The sequence below is a fragment of the Hoplias malabaricus genome, chromosome 17, assembly GCF_029633855.1.
Source record: "Hoplias malabaricus isolate fHopMal1 chromosome 17, fHopMal1.hap1, whole genome shotgun sequence".
In the NCBI taxonomy this organism is placed as follows: Eukaryota; Metazoa; Chordata; class Actinopteri; order Characiformes; family Erythrinidae; genus Hoplias; species Hoplias malabaricus.
This window is the reverse complement of record NC_089816.1, coordinates 33,722,129-33,746,204: the sequence shown is the minus strand read 5'-3', so window position 1 is coordinate 33,746,204 and position 24,076 is coordinate 33,722,129. Positions and strand designations below refer to the sequence as shown.

The 24,076-nt window shown below is 46.7% G+C and overlaps 1 protein-coding gene across 4 annotated transcripts in view; it reads left to right on the top strand.

Annotated features, from left to right (window-relative positions):
• The first annotated feature begins 2,872 nt into the window (after nucleotides 1–2,872).
• Nucleotides 2,873–24,076, top strand: part of enc2 (ectodermal-neural cortex 2) — a 40,598-nt gene continuing 19,394 nt past the window's right edge. For 3 of the 4 annotated variants that reach the window (XM_066649867.1, XM_066649868.1, XM_066649869.1), the window contains exons 1-2: nucleotides 2,873–2,983; nucleotides 17,149–18,996. In XM_066649867.1, the coding sequence (XP_066505964.1) occupies nucleotides 17,193–18,962 (1,770 nt within the window). In that variant the 5' untranslated portion in view covers nucleotides 2,873–2,983; nucleotides 17,149–17,192 and the 3' untranslated portion in view covers nucleotides 18,963–18,996. Of the gene's footprint in view, nucleotides 2,984–17,148; nucleotides 19,399–24,076 lie in introns of those variants that run through there. The other variant, XM_066649865.1, reaches the window with a different exon arrangement.

Genomic DNA, 24,076 nt, shown 5'->3' with positions numbered 1-24,076 from the left:
TCCTGCTCTGGGGTTTTCTCTCCTCATCCAGGGAAGAACCTTCAATACAAACGTTATTTCCACAAAAGTTGGGACACTGTCTTAAATTAAACATTCATATAAAAAAATAAAAATTCTGTATTTTTAATAATGAACAGCTTTGTTTGATAAATATTCATTCGTTCGTTGTCTGTGACCCTTATCCAGTTCAGGGCTGTGGTGGCTCTGGAGTCTACCCGGAATCACTGGGGGCAAGGCAGGAACACAACCTGGAGGAGGCGCCAGTCCTTCACAGGGCGACACACACTCACACATTCACTCACTCACACACACCTACAGACACTTTTGAGTGTCTAATCACCTAACAATTTAAAAAAAAAGCTTTATCCCAGCTGTAACACTGGAGCATATTCACAACACAAACCTCGTTTCTGAACTGTGAGGGTCATAGATACAAACACAAAATAATCGTTGTACAATAAATTACAATGAATCGTGATATTGATTTGCGCTCATATCGCCCAGCACTAGGCTTGTCTATGTTGATGTCTACAAAGCCACGCTCTTGTAACTGGTGCAGAATGAAGCCTGGCCTTATCCTGTTAAAATGAACACACTGGTTTCTGCATTGGGCGCAAGGTGAGAATACACCCTGGAGGAGAACACACCACACTCCTCACAGACAGTCACCCGGAGGAAACCCACGCAGACACAGGGAGAACACACCACACTCCTCACAGACAGTCACCCGGAGGAAACCCACGCAGACGCAGGGAGAACACACCACACTCCTCACAGACAGTCACCCGGAGGAAACCCACGCAGACGCAGGGAGAACACACCACACTCCTCACAGACAGTCACCCGGAGGAAACCCACGCAGACGCAGAGAGAACACACCACACTCCTCACAGACAATCACTCAGAGGAAACCCATGCAGACACAGGGAGAACACACCACACTCCTCACAGACAGTCACCCGGAGGAAACCCACGCAGACGCAGGGAGAACACACCACACTCCTCACAGACAGTCACCCGGAGGAAACCCACGCAGACGCAGGGAGAACACACCACACTCCTCACAGACAGTCACCCGGAGGAAACCCACGCAGACGCAGGGAGAACACACCACACTCCTCACAGACAGTCACCCGGAGGAAACCCACGCAGACGCAGGGAGAACACACCACACTCCTCACAGACAGTCACCCGGAGGAAACCCACGCAGACGCAGGGAGAACACACCACACTCCTCACAGACAGTCACCCGGAGGAAACCCACGCAGACGCAGGGAGAACACACCACACTCCTCACAGACAGTCACCCGGAGGAAACCCACGCAGACGCAGGGAGAACACACCACACTCCTCACAGACAGTCACCCGGAGGAAACCCACGCAGACGCAGGGAGAACACACCACACTCCTCACAGACAGTCACCCGGAGGAAACCCACGCAGACGCAGGGAGAACACACCACACTCCTCACAGACAGTCACCCGGAGGAAACCCACGCAGACGCAGGGAGAACACACCACACTCCTCACAGACAGTCACCCGGAGGAAACCCACGCAGACGCAGGGAGAACACACCACACTCCTCACAGACAGTCACCCGGAGGAAACCCACGCAGACGCAGAGAGAACACACCACACTCCTCACAGACAGTCACCCGGAGGAAGCCCGTGCAGACAAAAGGAGAACACACCACACTCCTCACAGACAGTCACCCGGAGCAGGAATCGAACCCACAACGTCAAGGTCCCTGGAGCTGTGTGACTGCGACACTAACCTGCTGCGCCACCGTGCCACCATGCATACCAGAGTTGCAGGTTGCATTTCTTGATGCGGCTGCCAGAGTCCTCCCTAGGACTACGTCCATCATAGTGGCATGACAATTTCCTCAAACAATACCTCCTAAGGGCTTGATGGTCACACTCATTCGCCTGCGGTTTCCACCCTTGGACTTTACGCAGTGAGTTTTTCCGCTGACTCCCTGAATCTCTTCATGACCTCATGAACTGTTGATGGTGAAAGATCTACATTCTTTGAAATCTTGCGCTGAGAAACGTTGCCTTTGAGGTGACTCTAATGAAGTCTGGCATAAGCACATGAACCACAACCTAAATTTACTGCAAAGACTGGGCCTTTGGTAAAATCTCATTTTATTCTTTTTATATTATATATATATATATATATATAATATAAGTTTATATATAAGTTTATAGTGTAATTCTTCTGAACAGTGTGACATTCATTTAGTATAAACTTCACTCTTATTTGCCTCGTCCCGAATATTTTTGGGAGTGAGTCGTAGGCGTCAGATTAAAAAAATATATGTTTACAAAACACCAGCAAGTTGTTCAGTGAAAGCATGTGATGTTGCTATGGTTCCTCACACAGGATGATAGACGCAAAACAAACAAAGAAAACCTTATATAAAGTAAAAACATGTTAAAGGGCAATTTCACCACTTTTACCAAATTTCTGAATCATTTTCTGGTTTGTCTGAAGAGCTGATGAGTTCATGAGAGTGGTGATGTCAGGGGGCTGTGATGTCAACAACATAAATATAGCTATTTTATTTAATTAAATTATTCAGTTAAATTAATTATAACTCTAAAACCTACAATTTCAAAGTACTGCATAATATAATATAATATAATATAATATAATATAATATAATATAAACATTACTATAACCTATTTGCCTCATATCATACAAAAGCCCGCCTCTTCTAAGTGCTGATTGGCTGTTTTCCTGTTATGAGCTCCCCTTTCCCTATTGGTCAGTCTTTTCCTTACTAGAACACTACCCTGACGCTGATTGGCTAAAGCACGCACCGTTCGCGTTCTACCGTTCCCGCCCCCCAATCTTTGGATATAAATGCTCCACATTTCTATTTTCCTTCGCAGTTTGTTCGCGGATCATCGATAAAGCCGCGGAATTTGAGAGAATGAACATTTCGTGGCGACAGACTGGGATTTGACACTAATTCTGTAAGTATTTGGTTCTCTTGAGGCACATTTTCAAAGCGACTTTAACGAGTCTTTAGTGGCTCTTTGAGACGCGGAGCTGAACTTGGCTTCCTTTCTCCGGCGTCTTCTTGGAATTCTCCATTCCACCTTAACGGCTGCAGTAGTTCCACACTCGCGCCGCCGTCGCCGCAACGTAACGGCTGGGCTATTTAAGGTGGAACGAAGAGTTCCAATAAGAAACTGGCGAAATGAAAAGCCAACTTTAGCCTCGCGTAGAGGAGTTTGTCTGAATGGTCAGTTTAAGTGAAATTATGGAGTGTTTATTGAATTCAGCCCCATTTTACCCGCTTCGTACACCCGTAAACTTCTCAGCAGAGTCCCACTGTTTCGGTTCACTCCTCGCTCTCTTTGTTGTCTAAGGCGCTAAGCTAGAGAGATACTGCTGGAGAAGCTCTGAGGGAGATTTTTACCACTATACGTCATTTATTCTACTATTTATTCGCCTAACTTCTGTCTGTTGTTTCCCTATATCATCCCCACAGCCTGTGCCTCTGTGTTTGTTGACAGGGCTGCAGTGAAGGCGTAGAGGAATTAGGGGTGGGGTAATAATATAGTAGTTTTGTGATAATAACAAGTTTTAATTGTCCATAAATTAAAGGCCAGTCTAATTTCAGGGTCTTTACCTGAGCAGGGACCTGAACCCTATTCAGGTGTCTTCCCAGAGCAGGGAATCAAACCCCGGTCAGTGGTTATTTCTGAACTGTGGCAGGGAGCTGAACCCTAGTCACCAGTTGTTACTGATCCAGGCTTTTATATTCACCTGATTATAGTGTAATGCTTCTAGTTTGTAATGTTTACAAAACACAACAACCCAGGCTTTACCTGAGCAGGTACTCGAACCCTGGTCAGTTGTTATCATGGACCTGTGCTGTGCACAAGCAGGGAATTAAAATTCTCAGTATTACAACACTACAGGTGGTGAAGAAGGCGAGGACGACGTAGCACGTTTAGGCTAAATGCTCCCTATTGAACAGGCGACACAGAGGAAGGGTGAATCCAGACGATGAGACCGTGTTGTACACGGAAGATGGACCACCGCAGACCAATCGTACAACAATGGTGTACGCCCATAAACTATATAATCCTTTATACCCACAAGGAAGCAACAGCAGAGTCCCTGTATGGGGTGAGGCCAGGGCATGCTGGGAGTCATTTTGCATGGCTCCACTCCCTTACTTCAATCCAGGCTCCCTTAGGTGTAGAGGAAACAGAGGTCTCCCAACGCAACAAATTCAGGTCTCTGCTGGTTGGGTCTGGTCCTCAGGTTCTTTTTCAGATAGTGTGTCAGGACTGAGGTACTGAACCGTCAGCTGTGGCCTGAAGGCTAGAGAAGCAGGGATGAGACCGTGAGGTTGTTGGTTTTATCCCTTGGATGGGGCGGGAAAACGAGTGCGAAGCAGTGGCTCTGTCTCCTCCCTCAACATCCACAACTGAAGGGCCTTGAGCAAGACACCTATCGCCGTCACAGTTACAGGGACTCCACTTTACTCCCGCAGTTCAGTCACACGTGTCGGTAGGTGGAGTGACTGGGTGAGTGTGTGAATCTGTCCACAGGTAGGTGTGTGTGTATGTGAGAGAGAGTGTGAGTGTCTGGGTGAATGTGTTTGACTGGGTGAGTGTGTGACACTGTTCACAGGTAGGTGTGTGTGTGTGTGTGTGAAACTGTTCACAGGTGTGTGTGTGTGTGAGAGAGAGAGTGTGAGTGTCTGGGTGAATGTGTTTGACTGGGTGAGTGTGTGACACTGTTCACAGGTAGGTGTGTGTGTGTAACTGGGTGAGTGTGTGGCACTGTTCACAGGTAGGTGTGTGTGACTGGGTGAGTGTGTGGCACTGTTCACAGGTAGGTGTGTGTGTGTGACTGGGTGAGTGTGTGGCACTGTTCACAGGTAGGTGTGTGTGTGTGACTGGGTGAGTGTGTGGCACTGTTCACAGGTAGGTGTGTGTGTGTGTGACTGGGTGAGTGTGTGACACTTCACAGGTAGGTGTGTGTGTGTGACTGGGTGAGTGTGTGGCACTGTTCACAGGTAGGTGTGTGTGTGACTGGGTGAGTGTGTGGCACTGTTCACAGGTAGGTGTGTGTGTGTGACTGGGTGAGTGTGTGGCACTGTTCACAGGTAGGTGTGTGTGTGTGACTGGGTGAGTGTGTGACACTTCACAGGTAGGTGTGTGTGTGACTGGGTGAGTGTGTGACACTTCACAGGTAGGTGTGTGTGTGTGTGACACTGTTCACAGGTAGGTGTGTGTGTGACTGGGTGAGTGTGTGACACTGTTCACAGGTAGGTGTGTGTGTGTGAATGTGTGAGTGTGTGGCACTGTTCACAGGTAGGTGTGTGTGTGACTGGGTGAGTGTGTGGCACTGTTCACAGGTAGGTGTGTGTGTGTGTGACTGGGTGAGTGTGTGACACTTCACAGGTAGGTGTGTGTGTGTGTGACTGGGTGAGTGTGTGACACTTCACAGGTAGGTGTGTGTGTGTGTGACTGGGTGAGTGTGTGACACTTTTCACAGGTAGGTGTGTGACTGGGTGAGTGTGTGACACTGTTCAGAGGTAGGTGTGTGTGTGTGTGACACTGTTCACAGGTAGGTGTGTGACTGGGTGAGTGTGTGACACTGTTCACAGGTAGGTGTGTGTGTGACTGGGTGAGTGTGTGACACTGTTCACAGGTAGGTGTGTGTGTGACTGGGTGAGTGTGTGTGACACTGTTCACAAGTAGGTGTGTGTGTGTGACTGGGTGAGTGTGTGTGACACTGTTCACAGGTAGGTGTGTGTGTGTGACTGGGTGAGTGTGACACTTCACAGGTAGGTGTGTGTGTGTGTGACTGGGTGAGTGTGTGTGACACTGTTCACAGGTAGGTGTGTGTGTGTGTGACTGGGTGAGTGTGTGTGACACTTCACAGGTAGGTGTGTGTGTGTGTGTGACTGGGTGAGTGTGTGACACTGTTCACAGGTAGGTGTGTGTGTGACTGGGTGAGTGTGTGGCACTGTTCACAGGTAGGTGTGTGTGACTGGGTGAGTGTGTGACACTGTTCACAGGTAGGTGTGTGTGTGACTGGGTGAGTGTGTGTGACACTGTTCACAAGTAGGTGTGTGTGTGTGACTGGGTGAGTGTGTGACACTGTTCACAGGTAGGTGTGTGTGTGACTGGGTGAGTGTGTGTGACACTGTTCACAAGTAGGTGTGTGTGTGTGACTGGGTGAGTGTGTGACACTGTTCACAGGTAGGTGTGTGTGTGACTGGGTGAGTGTGTGTGACACTGTTCACAAGTAGGTGTGTGTGTGTGACTGGGTGAGTGTGTGTGACACTGTTCACAGGTAGGTGTGCGTGTGACTGGGTGTGTGTGACACTTCACAGGTAGGTGTGTGTGTGTGACTGGGTGAGTGTGTGTGACACTTCACAGGTAGGTGTGTGTGTGTGACTGGGTGAGTGTGTGTGACACTGTTCACAGGTAGGTGTGTGTGTGTGTGACTGGGTGAGTGTGTGTGACACTTCACAGGTAGGTGTGTGTGTGTGTGTGTGAGACTGGGTGAGTGTGTGACACTGTTCACAGGTAGGTGTGTGTGTGACTGGGTGAGTGTGTGGCACTGTTCACAGGTAGGTGTGTGTGTGACTGGGTGAGTGTGTGACACTGTTCACAGGTAGGTGTGTGTGTGACTGGGTGAGTGTGTGACACTGTTCACAGGTAGGTGAGTGTGTGACACTGTTCACAGGTAGGTGTGTGTGTGACTGGGTGAGTGTGTGTGACACTGTTCACAAGTAGGTGTGTGTGTGTGACTGGGTGAGTGTGTGACACTGTTCACAGGTAGGTGTGTGTGACTGGGTGAGCGTGTGACACTGTTCACAGGTAGGTGTGTGTGTGACTGGGTGAGTGTGTGTGACACTGTTCATAAGTAGGTGTGTGTGTGTGACTGGGTGAGTGTGTGACACTGTTCACATGTAGGTGTGTGTGTGACTGGGTGAGTGTGTGTGACACTGTTCACAAGTAGGTGTGTGTGTGTGACTGGGTGAGTGTGTGACACTGTTCACAGGTAGGTGTGTGTGTGACTGGGTGAGTGTGTGTGACACTGTTCACAAGTAGGTGTGTGTGTGTGACTGGGTGAGTGTGTGTGACACTGTTCACAGGTAGGTGTGTGTGTGACTGGGTGTGTGTGACACTTCACAGGTAGGTGTGTGTGTGTGACTGGGTGAGTGTGTGTGACACTGTTCACAGGTAGGTGTGTGTGTGTGACTGGGTGAGTGTGTGTGACACTGTTCACAGGTAGGTGTGTGTGTGTGTGACTGGGTGAGTGTGTGACACTGTTCACAGGTAGGTGTGTGTGTGACTGGGTGAGTGTGTGACACTGTTCACAGGTAGGTGTGTGTGACTGGGTGAGTGTGTGACACTGTTCACAGGTAGGTGTGTGTGTGACTGGGTGAGTGTGTGACACTGTTCACAGGTAGGTGTGTGTGTGACTGGGTGAGTGTGTGACACTGTTCACAGGTAGGTGTGTGTGACTGGGTGAGTGTGTGACACTGTTCACAGGTAGGTGTGTGTGACTGGGTGAGTGTGTGACACTGTTCACAGGTAGGTGTGTGTGACTGGGTGAGTGTCTGTTATCTGTAGGCAGTGCTGGTAAAGAGCAGGTTTAATGTGAGCAGATTTAATTCTGATGGTTTTATCTTGTTTTGTTCATCGTTCTTTAGACACAGTTGTAATTGAAAATAAGATTTGATTAACTGCCCAGCTCTGAGACCTGTAATATGAGAAAAGGCCATTCTCATTTTCACCACGACTCCATAAGGAGCGATGGATAATGAGCTGCTCCTGCCAACGAAAGCATTACGCCTCGCTAAGCTCCGTATACATGTGTAATTACAGAGGGAGGTAAGAGCACATCGTCCAATCCATTGTCCAACAGCATTTTTGGCCGTTTGGGATTCTCCTTTATCACAATGCTGTTATACTCTGATTATATTTAGATCCCGTTCTCCATATCACTTCTCAATATAAACATAGACTACAGGGGCACGTTGTAGCTCTACAATTCCAGACAGTAGTCCATCTGTTCCTCTGGCCTCTTTCACCCTGTTCTTCAATGCCCAGGACGCCCAGAAGACCACCACTGGGAACGTAGGCTATTATTGAGGTGGTAGATTATTCTCTGCACTGCAGTGATGCTCACGTGGTGGTGTGTCGGTGTGTGGAGCATCCCTGTGTCACTGATAAAGGACTAGAGGATGACAACACACACTGTGCTGCGACAGATGAGCTACTGTCTCTGACTTTACATCTAAAAGGAGGACCAACGAGGGAGGAGTGTCTAATGATGCTTTTCCACTCCATGGTTCTCTACTGGTCTTTACTCTCTGTTTGGTCCCTCGTCCCTGGTCGGTTCTCCACTTCCACAGCTCACCCCCCATCAAAATATATCCGGTGTCGTCACAAAACCCTGTCTCTAAGGGGAACAGTGGGTTTACTCATGGTGTATTGGCGTGTTGTTGTTGTTTGGGACTGAACACAGCTCCGTCATCAGTTCAGACAGATCAGTAGAGTTTGTTCCTTCCTTGTTGCAGCGTCCAGCTCTCGCTGGATTCTTTCGTCGGCCACCGATCCAAGGAGCGTTTGAACCTCTTCAAAAGACCACGGCGTCATTTTACGAGCTGCCGTCGTGAGTCGGATAAAAACAAACCTGATCTCTGCTGCAGCTGGAGATTTTACAGATGGAGAGTTGGTGCTGGTCGTCTGCGTTGCGTGGCGTAGAGTGACGATTCTCTCTGGACAATCAGCGCTCTGCAAGGTTTACACGCCACGGTTTAGTCCCTACTCGACTCTCTCTGAACCACGAGAGAACAGCCACTAAACAAGAACCCGCTTCCAGAACCAGGACCTGATTCACCTGGTGGAGGAGTGGAAAAGACGAGTCGTGTAGGGGCCCTGCAGTGGAAAATTGTTATAACAGAGTGGACACAGGGTTAAAAACTCCAGCAGCACTGCTGTGTCTGATCCACTCTACACCAGCACAACACACACTAACACACCACCACCACGTCAGTGTCACTGCAGCGCTGAGAATGATCCACCACCACATCACACCTGCTCTGTGGGGGTCCTTATCATTAAAGAGAAGGGTACAGATGAACTACAGTGTGTAACTGTAGAACTGCAGAGGGACTGGTGTGGACAGTGGAGCTGAGAGAATGGACAGTGAGTGTAGAAATGTGAGGCACATTTTATCCACCTGCAGTATTGCAGAGTGAGCCTGGTCTTTGTCTCGTTCTGTCTTTTTCTGGCACTCGTTTTATGGACTGGTTTGTCTATTGTGACTCTATCCGCTCTCGTTCTCGCTCTCGCAGACGAGGGCCTTGCCGCCCGGTCGGTCTCTTTCTTCTGATAGAAGTTCTGCAGCGTTCAGACAGACTGCCGGCCAGCTGGTGATCCACTGAACGTTGTAAACACAGAAAAGTTGCCAGCTTTTGACTCTGCCGTGAAAAAGAAAAGCCTCTCCCCCTCACCCCCCCCTCGTCCCTCGCTGCAGCCGGAGCAGAGAAGCACTGGAATACCAACGCTCCGAGTGAAAGGAGCCAGGAAAGGCTATCAGTCAGAGGAGAAGGGAGCTCCACAATGGGAGAACGTTCAGTGGAGGAAGGTCCTTTGTGTCGCTGCTTCTTGGTGGCGCTGCCGTTAAAAGGTGTCATTCATGCCGAGGGGTTATTCACAGTGAACCAGCAGCTCCGGCACTGGGCTCCCGCTGAGAGACGGTTGCCTCGGGCAGGAGAACGGACTGGGCGGGAACTCCCCATGGGCCCCAGAGAGGAACTGTCACAGTGCCATTTTATTCCCCAAGGTCTCATTTAGTAGATGACGTGTGCTTTTAAAACAAAAGTGCCTCCTAAGCCAATTTCAGTGGATGGTTCTTCACAGAAATGATATATGCCTCACTTTCCATATCAACCCATTATTCATTCATCTTTAAGTGTTCAGGGTAGCGGTGGGTTGAGAGACTACTTGGAAGCACCACACACTCACCCAGTCACTCTCACACTCACATATGTGGGCTCCTCACAGACAGTCACCCGGAGGAAACCCACGCACAGAGAACACACCACACTCCTCACAGACAGTCACCCGGAGGAAACCCACGCACAGAGAACACACCACACTCCTCACAGACGGTCACCCGGAGGAAACCCACGCAGACACAGGGAGAACACACCACACTGCTCACAGACAGTCACCCGGAGGAAACCCATGCAGACACAGAGAGAACACACCACACTCCTCAGACAGTCACCCAAGGAGAGGATCCCACCCAGGACCCGAGCCCCTGCAGCTGTGTCAGTGCCGCCCTGCATTTAACCCTCTCTTTGGAATTTCATTTTCATATAAAAAGTCAGTTCTGGATTTTCGAGTCTTCCTCTCAGATCAGGATGTTTGTTAGTGTAGTTCTGGTGGTAAATGCTGATGTCTGCTTCTGAAGGCCATGTTCAGGGGCTGCGGAGCCCTCCCTCTGCTTTCGGTTTCCGTCTGCGATGCTGCGATTTGTCAGAGATGTCTGTAAAATCCTTTAAGTTCAGGGCTGATGCTGCATTGAGAACTGCAGCTGAGTCATAAACCAAGGCCACTGCCAATGGCTGAAAGCACACACACTTTTGGCTTGTTGCTGTGAAATTCAGCTGAGGAAAATCTCCCCTCAAAAATGTGAACAGGAAAAACATAATATTAAAGCCACCTCCTTGTTTCTACACTTGTGGACTTGTGTCCATTCTCTCGACTCCACTGACCGCACAGGAGCACTTTGTAGCGCTACATTTACAGACTGTAGTCCATCCGTGGCTCTGCATACTTTGTTATCCCCCTTCCTCCCCCTGTTCCTCAGCGCTCAGGACCCCCACAGAGCAGGTGTGATGTGGTGGTGGATCATTCTCAGCGCTGCAGTGACACTGACGTGGTGGTGGTGTGTAGTGTGTGTTGTGCTGCTACCCCTTATCATATGTTACCTGCTCTGTGGGGATCCTGACTACTTAAGAACAGGGGGAAAGGGAGCTAACTAAGTATGCAGAGCTACAGATGGACTAGTGTGTGGACAGTGAGAAGATGAAACAGGAAGGTGGTGTTGATGTGCTGATCAGTCTATATGTGGAAAACCAGGTCGTCGTCTGTTTACAGCAGAAACGTGATGAAAGACTCTGCAACCAGTGACAGCGCCTTTGTTGAGATTGTGATCGTAAACACAGGCCATGAACGTTCCGGTTGGACCTTAATAAAGAGAATGGTTCTATATAGAACCCTGAACACGAGGCCTTGAGGTTAGAGAGGAGAGCTTGAGGTCAGAAGCTCAAACCGTCAACAGAATGTTAATCCATGGCTGAAGTGCCTTTGAGCAAGGCCCCTAACCACGAAACTGCTCTCCTGGCTTAGAGGTGGTCACTGCCTCTAGGTTTTTTGGGGCAGCACAGTGGTGCAGCAGGTGGTGTCACAGTCACACAGCTCCTGGGACCTGGAGGTTGTGGGTTCGATTCCTGCTCCGGGTGACGGTGAGGAGTGTGGTGTTTTCTCCCTGTGTCTGCGTGGGTTTCCTCCGGGTGACTGTGAGGAGTGTGGTGTGTTCTCCCTGTGTCTGTGTGGGTTTACTCCGGGTGACTGTGAGGAGTGTGGTGTGTTCTCCCTGTGTCTGCGTGGGTTTCCTCCGGGTGACTGTCTGTGGGGAGTGTGGTGTGTTCTCCCTGTGTCTGCGTGGGTTTCCTCCGGGTGACTGTCTGTGAGGAGTGTGGTGTTTTCTCCCTGTGTCTGTGTGGGTTTACTCCGGGTGACTGTGAGGAGTGTGGTGTGTTCTCTCTGTGTCTGCGTGGGTTTCCTCCGAGTGACTCTCTGTGAGGAGTGTGGTGTGTTCTCCCTGTGTCTGCGTGGGTTTCCTCCGGGTGACTGTCTGTGAGGAGTGTGGTGTGTTCTCCCTGTGTCTGCGTGGGTTTCCTCCGGGTGACTGTCTGTGAGGAGTGTGGTGTGTTCTCCCTGTGTCTGCGTGGGTTTCCTCCGGGTGCTCAGGTTCCTTCCCACCTTGCGCCCAATGATCCCAGGTAGGCTCTGGACCCACCGCGACCCTGAACTGGATAAGGGTTACAGACAAAGAATGAATGAATGAAGAAGGTTTTCTGACTAAAGGGTTGTGTGCATTGTAAGATGATTTTTCAGGTGGAGAATGTGCTATAGATAGTTCTATACAGCACTATACGGGGAAAAGGGTTCTGAACGGCACTAAAAAAGCTTCTTCTATTGTTACGATGTCAAGCTTGTTACAACAGAGGAACCGATTTTGGTGCCGCACAGAACCCTTTACTTAAAAGTGCTTTGTAGAACCATCATCTGAAGAACCCTTTCATGATGCAAACAACCCTTTAATCACAAAAGCTTCTTCACGTGTTCAGGGTTCTATAGAGAACCATATCCTTTACCAAAGAACCTTTGTTGAACCATCATTTTTAAATGTTTAAGCTAAACCCAGTGTCCTGTTTGTGGGCAGTAAAGCTGACAATGTAACCGTAGTTTGATCATTTAGACCACTGTGTTCAGTGTGTTTTATGTAAACAGTTGTTAATTGAACCGTTTTCAGGAGGAACATCTCCACACCTACGAGCATCTGGATTGTTCACTGATTGTTTACTGACGCTCATTAATCCTAGACCCACTCATGGCCACGAAACTGTATCACCACGTTTGTCGGTCACAACCTCACCCCACTGTTTCTGTGCCACTCTCTCGTCCCTGTGCTGTGGTGTAGAGGAGCGCTGTCTCGGCCTCAGCTCCAGGACCGATGCAGACCCCACCTCAGATCTTCTCGGTCAGTGCCTGCGCGTGGGTCAGCAGATTTTGCCGCTGTAAGTGTTACCCGGACGCCTGCTCCTCTCCGCCCTGGGGGAAAATGCATGGAATTTGCTTGATTTAAGTTGTTGTGTGATTTTCCACAAGAATGAAATGTCACACAAAAAAGCCATTGGTGTTTTGCACGTAGCTTCCCATGAGTCAGTGCACTCTCTTCGGCCAAAGGGTTAGTTCACCCTGCATCGTGCAGTACCTACGCCGAAGTTCAAGGTATTAGGTTTTTATTAGGTTGCTTTACTTTAAAGCAACATTAGGTACCTTTGAATTACAGCTCAGCACTCAGAAACAGCACTACTACATATAACCTTTGGAGGAGCGTAGGGAACCACTCCAGGAGCAAATATAGGAAATCTTACCTAGTTTTGCTGTAAAACGGTAGAATCTTTGGATTAGAAACTTTTGGATACGTAAACAGCCGTGCACACACTAGGCCTGTCACAGTCAATACATTATCGGCTTATTCTACAATATATGGGCATTTCCTCAGCCAATTTTATGAGCTAATATCGCCCCTTGGGTTTATTTACTCGTTGACTAGAGAGTGTAGATTAAAGTCCATTAAATTATATACTGAATCAGTCGCCTAATGAGTAGAGAGGAGGGCTTAGGACTGAAAGGTCATTGGTTCGATTCTCACAAGCAGCAGGAACTCCCTCAATCCACGGCTGAGTGGCTCTTGAGCAAGGCACTTAACCCACAACTGCTCCCCGGGCGCCGGGGATGGCTGTCTACCCTCTGTGGGTGTTTACTGCCACAGACGGGTTAAATGTGGAAGACACATTTCACTGTACGTTCTACAACAATTAATTACTACTTTTTACCAACAGATTATTGCTCTTTAAAGGGGTGTAATTGCACTGTTACGTTATTTTATATTATCCTTATATCAGTGCCGTAAATTTATTTCTGGGACACAAAAAATTGGCTGTTGTGACAGGCCCAGTGCGCCCACACACATGGCAACATACATACGACTATAGAAACAGTAGGAATAATACAGAATATCCCACTCACTGAGGTACCGTGGATTAAAGGGGAGGATAACCCCATGTGGAAATGATGCACACACCAGAATCAAGAGTTCAGAGCTCCTCTTTCTCAGTGAGTTCACCCTCTCATCCTCGGCCACGTTGCCCCATGCATGCCTTCACTGTGACCTGTGCTGTTTTGTGCCTGACCTCCGGCGTTGTTGTGCTTGTTAAGGCAGCATGCCTGCACCCAGTTTTCGATCATGACCGACGCTCCCGGTGCTGGCGATGAAGCACTGAACCCGCAGCTGACGCAAACACTGGCTGCTGAAACATTAGCTTCTCCTCTTTTGTTGTTTGATTTGGTTGACACTGATACGGTCGGCTGCAAATGTTTAACACACCTGGTTGAGTTTTGTGGATTCTTGGAGGGAGCGATGTTAACGCCTCCGCTAAAGGAAACTAAGTGGTGCATTATCAGCACAGTTTATATTCATTTGCTGAGTTATACATCAGGGATTAAATGTGCCACAACAGCACAGGCTTAAATAAGCAGCAACCGTGCATTAATAAGCGCAGATGAGCGTTCTCTGTGAAAGATGTGACCTCGTTCACTGAGAAAGCACTTGTGGAGCAGTTCTTAAATGTGAGAATGTAGTTTCAACTTGTGGAGAATTAGAGGTTAAACATGAGTGAGTTCTTCACGTCGAAAAATGAAACGTAAAGCGTTGGCTGTTAGCTAACTAAACCTTTGAGCGCTAGAGAATTTTAGATATTTTCTATAACAAAGAAATGGTAAAACTCTTAAACTTGGAAATATGCAAAACAATAACTCTAATCTCAATAAAAGAACCGAGCTGCTTACAGGTTTAAATGTTACAGATGAGAGGTAAGAGACCAAGAACTCTTATGGTGCTTTTTCCACTGCATGGTACCGACTCTACTGGACTATACTCTGTTTGGTCGTCCGTACTGGTCGGTTGCGTTGCGTTTGTTCCTTCCTTGTTGCAGCGTCCAGCTCTCGCTGGATTCTTTCGTCGGCCACCGATCCAAGGAGCGTTTGAACCTCTTCAAAAGACCACGGCGTAATTTTACGAGCTGCCGTCGTGAGTCCGATAAAAACAAACGTGATCTCTACTGCAGCTGGAGATTTTACAGATGGAGAGTTGGTGCTGGTTGTCTGCGTTCCGTGGCGTAGAGTGACGACTCTCTCTGGACGATCAGCGCTCTGCAAGGTTTACACGCCACGGTTTAGTCCCTACTCGACTCGCTCTGAACCACGAGAGAACAGCCACTAAACAAGAACCCACTTCCAGAACCAGAACCTGATTCACCTGGTGGAGGAGCAGAAAAGTACAGTCGTGTCGAGTAGGGACCCTGCAGTGGAAAAGTGCCATAAGTGAGAGAGTAGATGAATAAATATGCATTTTATTTCTCACACTTTGACCAAAACCATGTTTTTTTAAGACCTTGAGGGTGAGTAAAACAATTTTAATCAATATTTATTGTATCAATATAAATAATAGTGATGCTTTTATCTAGGATGACATTTACGACCTCTATAATGTGTAGGTCGATAGAGGAGTGGTAATTTTTGCGAGGGGTGTAACCCCCTCATCTCCTCTGGAATTCCCGCCTGTGGAATTAGCAAACATGGAGTTGTTAAAGGGATCAAAAAAGGTGTTCAGTTCTCCAGTGCAGGCTTTGAAGAGTTGCTTTGCAGATTCTCATCAGTGTGGGTTTCCTGCGGCATGAATTCAGCTCTGTTTGTTCAACACTGCATGGATCAATGAGTCAGAGCTTGGCAAACTTTCCGGTCTCATTCTACTCTTAAATTTATTAGACTGTGGTCAACATGCCACATGTGAATTATGGAGCGTGAGCTGATTAATTTAACTCTTAATTTGTTGTTGGCTGCTTAAACTCGGACTATAAAAAGAGACCCCAGCTGTCGGCAAGCTGCAGGAAAGTAGCTCTCGTAGAAATGTGAGCAGGCTGTGAGACGATAGGATGAGAAAGTGCTGTCGGAGCAGTAATGCGCCATTATGGCACTGAAACAGTTTAGATTGTGTGCACTTACTTGTCTATATACGCATTTAAAACATCTCCTGACAAGATGGTTAGCTACCTTTATTTAGTTCCTTACAGAGACTGGTCACAGCTTTAAATTCTCTTTTTTAAAATGTACAAGTGAAATAAAATAAACAATCTACTCAAACTAATAATAATAAAAAGGAAATACATCTATAACTTAAAGGGTTAAACATAAAGAAATACCAGTGGCATTTTAGCATCTTAAGTGTTTTTCTAAAAAAAGATGTAAATCAAATTATGCACAGCTTTTTCTGGGATATTATAAATGCATTCTCTATTACCGGTTTGAAACGTCAGCAAAATCAAAGCATTGGTCCGATGCTGATAATCTTTAAAAAGATAATGATCTGCCGATTCCGATATAAATGTGATACTGTGCTGTAGGGATATACAATTACATTGGAATCAGAGTAGAAACTGCAGATATACATATTTTAAATAAATATCATCATCAAACAGTTGTTTATATTTGACCAAAATTTCCCACTACCACATGCCGTCGTGGGCAGCAAGGTGGTGCTGTAGGTGGAGTTGATGCCACAGCTCCAGGGTCCTGGGGTTCCGGGGGTTCAATCCCTGCCTCGGGTAACTGTCTGTGAAGGGTGTGGTGTGTTCTCCCTGTGTCTGAGTAGGTTTCTTCCCACAGTCTAAACAAATGTTCGTAGCATGCGCTATAAACCCTCTTCTCTCCCTTTAGATTCCTGTTTTGAAAGGTTTGCCCCGTCACCCCCTTCGCCTCCATGGCTGCTTTCTCCTGCAGTGCGACAGAGGGGCACAGCTTCTCTATCTGCACTAAAGCCATCCAGTACCCCCCCTCCCCAACCTCACGCCAGCCTTCTCAGAGTTCACCCTCCTGCTTCAAGCTCAGATTTAAGGGTGGTCCAATGTGGCAAATGTTTATCAGCAGTAACAAGATATTGGCATTTGACCACAATCCCCAAATTGCTTAACCTCTAAAAACAAACAAAAAAACTTTAAATACAAAGTTAAACACAATATTGGAATGAAATGTGCTCACAGCAGTCACACAGTATTGTGACATAACGTTCCACAACACAGTCTTGTCACATTGCCCACCCTCAGCCCTTATTTGTTTTTTGTTTTGTTTTGTTTGTCAGTTTGACCTACGTGCAGACACTTTGTGCATGAACTTAACTCAGTAGAACCCCCTCAGATAATAACATAATTCCTTTTGTGTTGTCTTCCCTCCAGTTCGAGACATTGGCGCAGCTGATTCCTTGGAGGGGCCGGAAAAAATGTCAGTCAGCGTCCATGAAAACCGCAAGTCAAGGACGAGCACAGGCTCCATGAACATCTCTCTCTTCCACAAGCCTTCACACCCGGACAGCGTCCTCACACACCTCAACACGCTTCGCAAACAGTGCATGTTCACGGACGTTACATTATGGGCAGGAGATCGTTCCTTCCCCTGCCACAGAGCCGTGTTGGCAGCGTGCAGTCGCTACTTTGAGGCCATGTTCAGCGGAGGCCTCCGTGAGAGTTTAGACAGCGATGTTAACTTCCGTGACAGCGTGCACCCAGAGGTTCTGGAGCTGCTTTTGGACTTTGCATACTCGTCACGGGTTATCATCAACGAGGAGAACGCAGAGTCGCTTCTCGAAGCCGGAGACATGCTACAGTTCCACGACATTCGCGACGCAGCTGCAGAGTTCCTCGAAAAGAACCTGCATTCTTCCAATTGTTTGGGAATGATGTTGCTTTCCGATGCGCACCAGTGCAAACGGCTCTATGAGCTCTCATGGCGGATGTGCCTGGTCCATTTCGAAGCCGTACGGGACACTGAAGACTTCTACGGCCTTTCTAAAGATAAACTCCTTGACCTTATCCTCAGCGATGAGCTGGAAATTGAGGATGAGCAGATTGTGTTCAACGCGGTCATGCGCTGGGTCAAATATGATTTAGACAGTCGCAGAGACCACCTTCCTGAACTTCTCCGAGGTATCCGACTTGCGCTGTTGCCTTCCGAGTGCCTCATCGAGGCTGTGGCTTGCGAGGAACTGGTCATGTCAGACAAGCGAAGCATGCAAATCGTGGAAGAGGCCATTCAGTGCAAGAAGAAGATTCTCCAGAACGATGGAGTTGTCACTAGTCCTTGTGCCAGACCAAGAAAAGCAGGTCACACGTTGCTCATTCTTGGGGGCCAGACTTTTATGTGCGATAAGATTTACCAAGTAGATCACAAAGCGAAGGAGATCATCCCCAAGTCTGACTTGCCAAGTCCTAGAAAGGAATTCAGTGCTTGTGCCATTGGTTGCAAGGTTTATGTGACTGGAGGAAGAGGCTCAGAAAATGGAGTCTCTAAAGACGTGTGGATATACGATACGGTCCACGAGGAGTGGTCCAAAGGTGCCCCGATGTTAATTGCGCGATTTGGGCATGGTTCTGCCGAACTGGAGAACTGCCTTTATGTTGTAGGAGGTCACACAGCTATAGCCGGTGTTTTCCCTGCGTCTCCTTCTGTGTCTCTAAAGCAAGTTGAGCGATATGACCCTCTGACCAACAAATGGACCATGATGGCACCACTCCGAGATGGGGTCAGTAATGCCGCAGTAGTCAGCGCTAAGCTAAAGCTCTTTGTCTTTGGAGGGACTACAATTCACAGGGACAAAGCTTCCAAAGTCCAGTGCTATGACCCTATAGAGAATCGCTGGACAATTGCAGCGGAGTGTCCCCAACCTTGGAGGTACACCGCTGCCGCAGTGTTAGGGAGCCAGATTTTCATCATGGGCGGTGACACGGAGTTCACGGCCGCTTCCGCTTACCGCTTTGACTGTGAGACGAATATATGGACGCGAGTTGGAGACATGACCTCTAAACGAATGAGCTGCCATGCCGTTGCCTCTGGTAACAAACTCTATGTAGTCGGTGGCTACTTTGGGACACAGCGGTGCAAAACATTGGACTGCTATGATCCCACCTCGGACAGCTGGAACAGTATCACCACAGTGCCTTATTCACTCATTCCCACAGCGTTCGTTAGCACCTGGAAACATCTTCCTGCCTAGTAGCATCAGAGGAAACAGGATGAATTTGAACTGGGTAAGATCACTTTGCCCTGATGTACTTGATGTAGGATTGGTGATCTAGTCTTGGGGTCTTAAACAGTGTAACTTTGGGCTGAATATTGGAGAGGATGAAAATGAATAGGACGTATCACAGAGAAGTAACAAAATAGATTAAAATTCTCTTAGAAATGCAATAATTTGACATTGACACACAAATTCTAGTCTGCAATCATTTTGGGTCAGTCACCATTGGAGAACCAGATTCCAGCTGTGGCCAGTTACTCATGTTGGGGTTATTTTTTTGCTTGTTACTACAAGAGCTTTTACAATTTCCAGACCCTTAAATTATATTTATTATATCAGTATTATTAATATTAGGTGAAAAAAATAAGCTTCAAATAATTTTTGTGTAACATATACTTTTTAATTCTAAATACATTTTGTTTGGGTATGTGTTTATTAAAAAAATAACAAATTAAGTGACTTCAGACTTATTGGGCACTGGGTTCGTTCTGAGCTCCATCAGGAAAAAGATCTGCAGAAGACTGTCATGGATGTGGGTGTTCTGTTCTTGGGGTGAATATTGTGTCCTGAAGCATGTGTGAGTTTGGGTTTAAACGATTTACAGGTGGGGATTGGTTGGGGTGGAGTTCGTTAGGGCTGGACAATAATTCAATGTCAATATCGCAGTGTAAAATGTTTCAATAACAATATGATTTTTAAACACATTTTCAATATTTTAATATACATTATTTACAACATCTGTCATTGACTGATGGTCGTTACAGGGCGCTGTCGTCAGTTCACAGCCCTCAATTTTAAAGTTACAATGGAAACTCTACTAACGAACTTTCCAAGATACGAACCAGGCATTTGAATATTTTTTTGCCTGTAGAAACGAACCCGTTCGACGAAAGCCTCCCCCGAGCCGGCGGCTGGAAATGGCCACTGACCCCCAATAGGCGAGTCTCCCAGCGCCCAGACTGGAGTGAGCTTTTAAGATTAGAATGTTGTAGCTTTAGCAATTTAGCATAAGCGTAAATAGCAGACATCGAAATTCGTGCTAAGTTAAACCGTATCTACGCTTCGTCTCCCCACATTCACCGCCTACCCTCCGTTATTCCACCCACTTTATTTCTCTTTTATTTTTAGTAACGCTACATGTATTGTGTTGTAAACATATATCAGTGCAAAAAGGGTGACTTTCGAGGTGGGGGCTGGAACCCATTAATTGCTATTCCATTAATGGGGAAAATTGACTCGAGAAGCGAACTTTTCCACTTACGAACCGGAACACGTAACGGATCAAGTTCGTAAGTAGAGGTTCCACTGTACTTTAAAAATATCAATATTGTATTGAATACAACAGAATTGTATCAAATCGACTGAAATTTAGAAACATATTGTGATATAAATTTTGTTTGTATCGTCCAGTCCTAGCAATCGTGAAAGTAGCATATTAATACTTCTAATTACTTTTAGGTAATTTTTTGTCGAATGTCATGACAGGTGTCATATTTAATAACACACAACTTTCGCCATAAAACGACAAAATAGCAGGAGAATGTTTACATTTTAAATTACAATTGTATGCTACACAGAAGTGCTTTAAAACTTATTTGTTGACCTAATACTTTAATAGGGAGTGTTCAGGGTGTGTTCCTGCTTTGTGCCCAGTGGGTTGGGTCTGGACCCACCGTATCCCTGTACAGGATATAATAGTTATGATGAATGAATGAATAGGGAGCACCAGCAGTTTGATGTCTGTGCCACATAACAGAGTGTGAATATGTCGTCACTTAAGTTTCATTATATCATTTTAAATTTTGACATTACTTTGTAAAACTCTTTACACTTCGATTTTAAAGAGGTAATTTTGTCAAAAACACCAAATTCTACTGTCTATTTATAAAAGTAACACAAGGGGCAAACAGGAGCTGAATATTTTAGTAAGCACAGTGTATTTTGCCGATTATTATTTCAGCTTCAACAGTTGAGCTCATGCTGCTGAGTGCAGACGATACTGAGCCAAGATCGTAAATCATTTTAAATAAAGCTGCGCTCTAATGGCACTGATTCGGAGTATGAATAATTTAGTATTACACCGGATCAGCACCAGTGAGCAGCGCACCCCCGCTGAGCATCAGAAGGTCCGCTCCGTCACGTCGTGGAGATCCTGTTGACTGTGTTAGGATCAGTTTAGTGGTCGGGGTGTAAATTCTTTAGACATTATCTCACAGCACAGCGCTGTTGAAGTCAGCCGGCCCTTGACACTGCTACACCGCGCAGTGATTTGTGTCGAGATAACTGCGTGCCAAACTGCTCAACGTGTCTTAGCAGCTCCCTTTGAAGTCAACAGCTGAGCTCCTCTCTCACTGAAGCTTTTATGGGAGACTGAGTAGAGGTTCACACAGGACAGAAGCCGGTCTTCAACCTCATATAAAGCTTATCTGTGCTAAACATGAATATCCACTATTAGAGGTGACTATAACAGGTAAATTCAGTTAAATTAAACCAAAGTCCAAATGTAACATCAAAGTTGTGCTACAAAACTAAACAGCTCGAGTTACGCATGAGTTTTTGTGGGAATTCAAACAGTGAATAAACACTTACAGACAATTTACACTTCAGTCACCAACAAGATACAGTCGCTTCTTACTCACACACACCACTCCACCTTAAAAGATATAGTCGCTTCTTACTCACACACACTGCTCCACCTTAACAGATAGTCGCTTCTTACTCACGCACACCGCTCCACCTTAAAAGATAGTCGCTTCTTACTCACGCACACCGCTCCACCTTAAAAGATAGTCGCTTCTTACTCACGCACACCGCTCCACCTTAACAGATACAGTCGCTTCTTACTCACACACACCGCTCCACCTTAACAGATACAGTCGCTTCTTACTCACACACACCGCTCCACCTTAACAGATACAGTCGCTTCTTACTCACACACACCGCTCCACCTTAACAGATACAGTCGCTTCTTACTCACATGCACCGCTCCACCTTAAAAGATAGTCGCTTCTTACTCACGCACACCGCTCCACCTTAACAGATACAGTCGCTTCTTACTCACACACACCGCTCCACCTTAACAGATACAGTCGCTTCTTACTCACACACACCGCTCCACCTTAAAAGATAGTCGCTTCTTACTCACGCACACCGCTCCACCTTAAAAGATAGTCGCTTCTTACTCACGCACACCGCTCCACCTTAAAAGATGTGGAGCTTCTAAACATAAACAAACCAGAGAACAGCATTTCCCACATTTTATTTAAAGGCTTTAAAGGCTCGTATTGTGTGATTTATAAGAACTGCAGATTGTACTTAAAATCTTCCATTTTTAAGATTTTTCATTTTTTCCACAAAAAATGACAGGTTTAAAATGTGTTGCATTGAGACGAATAAATGATTCTAATGTGGAACAGTCGCCTTTTATTTTCTAAAAACAATTTTTAAGCACAGTAATAGTCAGGCCCTGCTGTTCTCAGTGGTAGACGGTGTATTCCTGCTGTGACTCAGTCTGGTCGGGGCTGTTTTGGGGGCTAAAAGTAGGAATAAATGCTCCAGTTTGTGGATGTGTTCAGAAATAAAAACTGGTTTGTTTTGGTCGTTATTTTGCGCAGATGGTGTGACTCTTAGGAAACCACAGTGACTTTCTCTCAAAATATAATTTGTTCTCAAAATATCACAGCGTTATTCTCTAAATGTTTCAGTTTCTTCTCAAAATATTAAGTAATTCTCTAAATATTACGACTTTGTCCTGGCGCTAAAACGTGGTCATACTGTACAGACGTTAATTATGATAATGTGTGCTGTGTGGGTCATTTACACATGAATAAATGATGAATTTCCCATTAAATTAAATCTGTGCATTAGTGCTGTTATGTTTAGTATTTGCAGACATCCCACAAACTGATTTAAACATTCTGTCGTGGACAGAAGAAGAAAAAACGTTACTGTAACGTTAGGTAAAATAAATAAATGAATTACAAATTAAAAGCCTTTAAAACGAGACGTTAACACGTAGTAACTGGGAAGTAACTGGAGTGTTCAAATGAGGAGAAACCTAACATAATAAGATTGTAAAAACGTAAAATAGAGAACGTGTTAAAAAGAAAATCTCGTGAGTGGTGTACGTTTGGATCCCAGCCCAGTTCGGCTTTAAATCCCTCTCCCTCCTCTGTGTCAGTGTGTGGTACATTGCTTAGTAAGCTTTTACAGAACATCGCACATTGTCATAATATTTATTTGACCTCTTACCTTCCTCTCAGCAGGACGTCACTGTTAGTGTCTGCGTGAGGCTGCGGGGCGGTTTTAGAGGCAGGGGGCTCCTGCTGTGTGCTGCAGAGATCGCTGATCAATCTTAAAGAGGCCATGCTGTAAAATACTCCCTTCTTCAGTGCATGTTTACATTAATGTGTGAATCTGGAGCCCACTAACACTTTTGTTGTTGCCCCCCCCCCCCCAACAGAAATAAGAGTACTGAGTAAAAACGGAGAAGAAAGAGAACAGAGTGAAAACAGCTAAAAACCAGAGCTTCTGCTCCTCGCTCCTCACTGCTGTGCGCTCGGGGTCGGGTTGAACAGAGAGCGGCTCATTATCATTTAAAGGAACAGGTGCTGAAAGCGGGCGTTCTGAACAGGGGCTGTTTACACAGGGGGAGAACACTGCTGTGGGGTTTGGACCAAAGCAGGTCACAGATTGTGTTTACCCTGTGATTCTACGCCTTGATAAAGTGGGTCTCTCTGCAGATGATCCCCAGTGGAGAGAGAGAGAGTGCTGAAACATGTTCTCCTCTGAGTCACATTGGCTATGCTGGGAAATCCAGGCCTCTCAACTAAGTGCCACCAGAGCATTTCCCGATCACAGGCAAATGATCACTTCCCAAGTAATATTTCACACTTCCCGAACCAGGCAGTGACACAGCCAGCACCAGCCCTCTGTGTTTCACAGTGAAGCAGGTGGCCGAGCGAAATCTCGACTTTATAATTAGCCTCAGGGGGGCGCGGATGCGGATCAGGGAGGATGGAGGGTGCCAGGCCTGCTGACGGATACTGGTGGCGACGAGCGACTCTCAGAAGCAGAGAGAGGAAACAGAA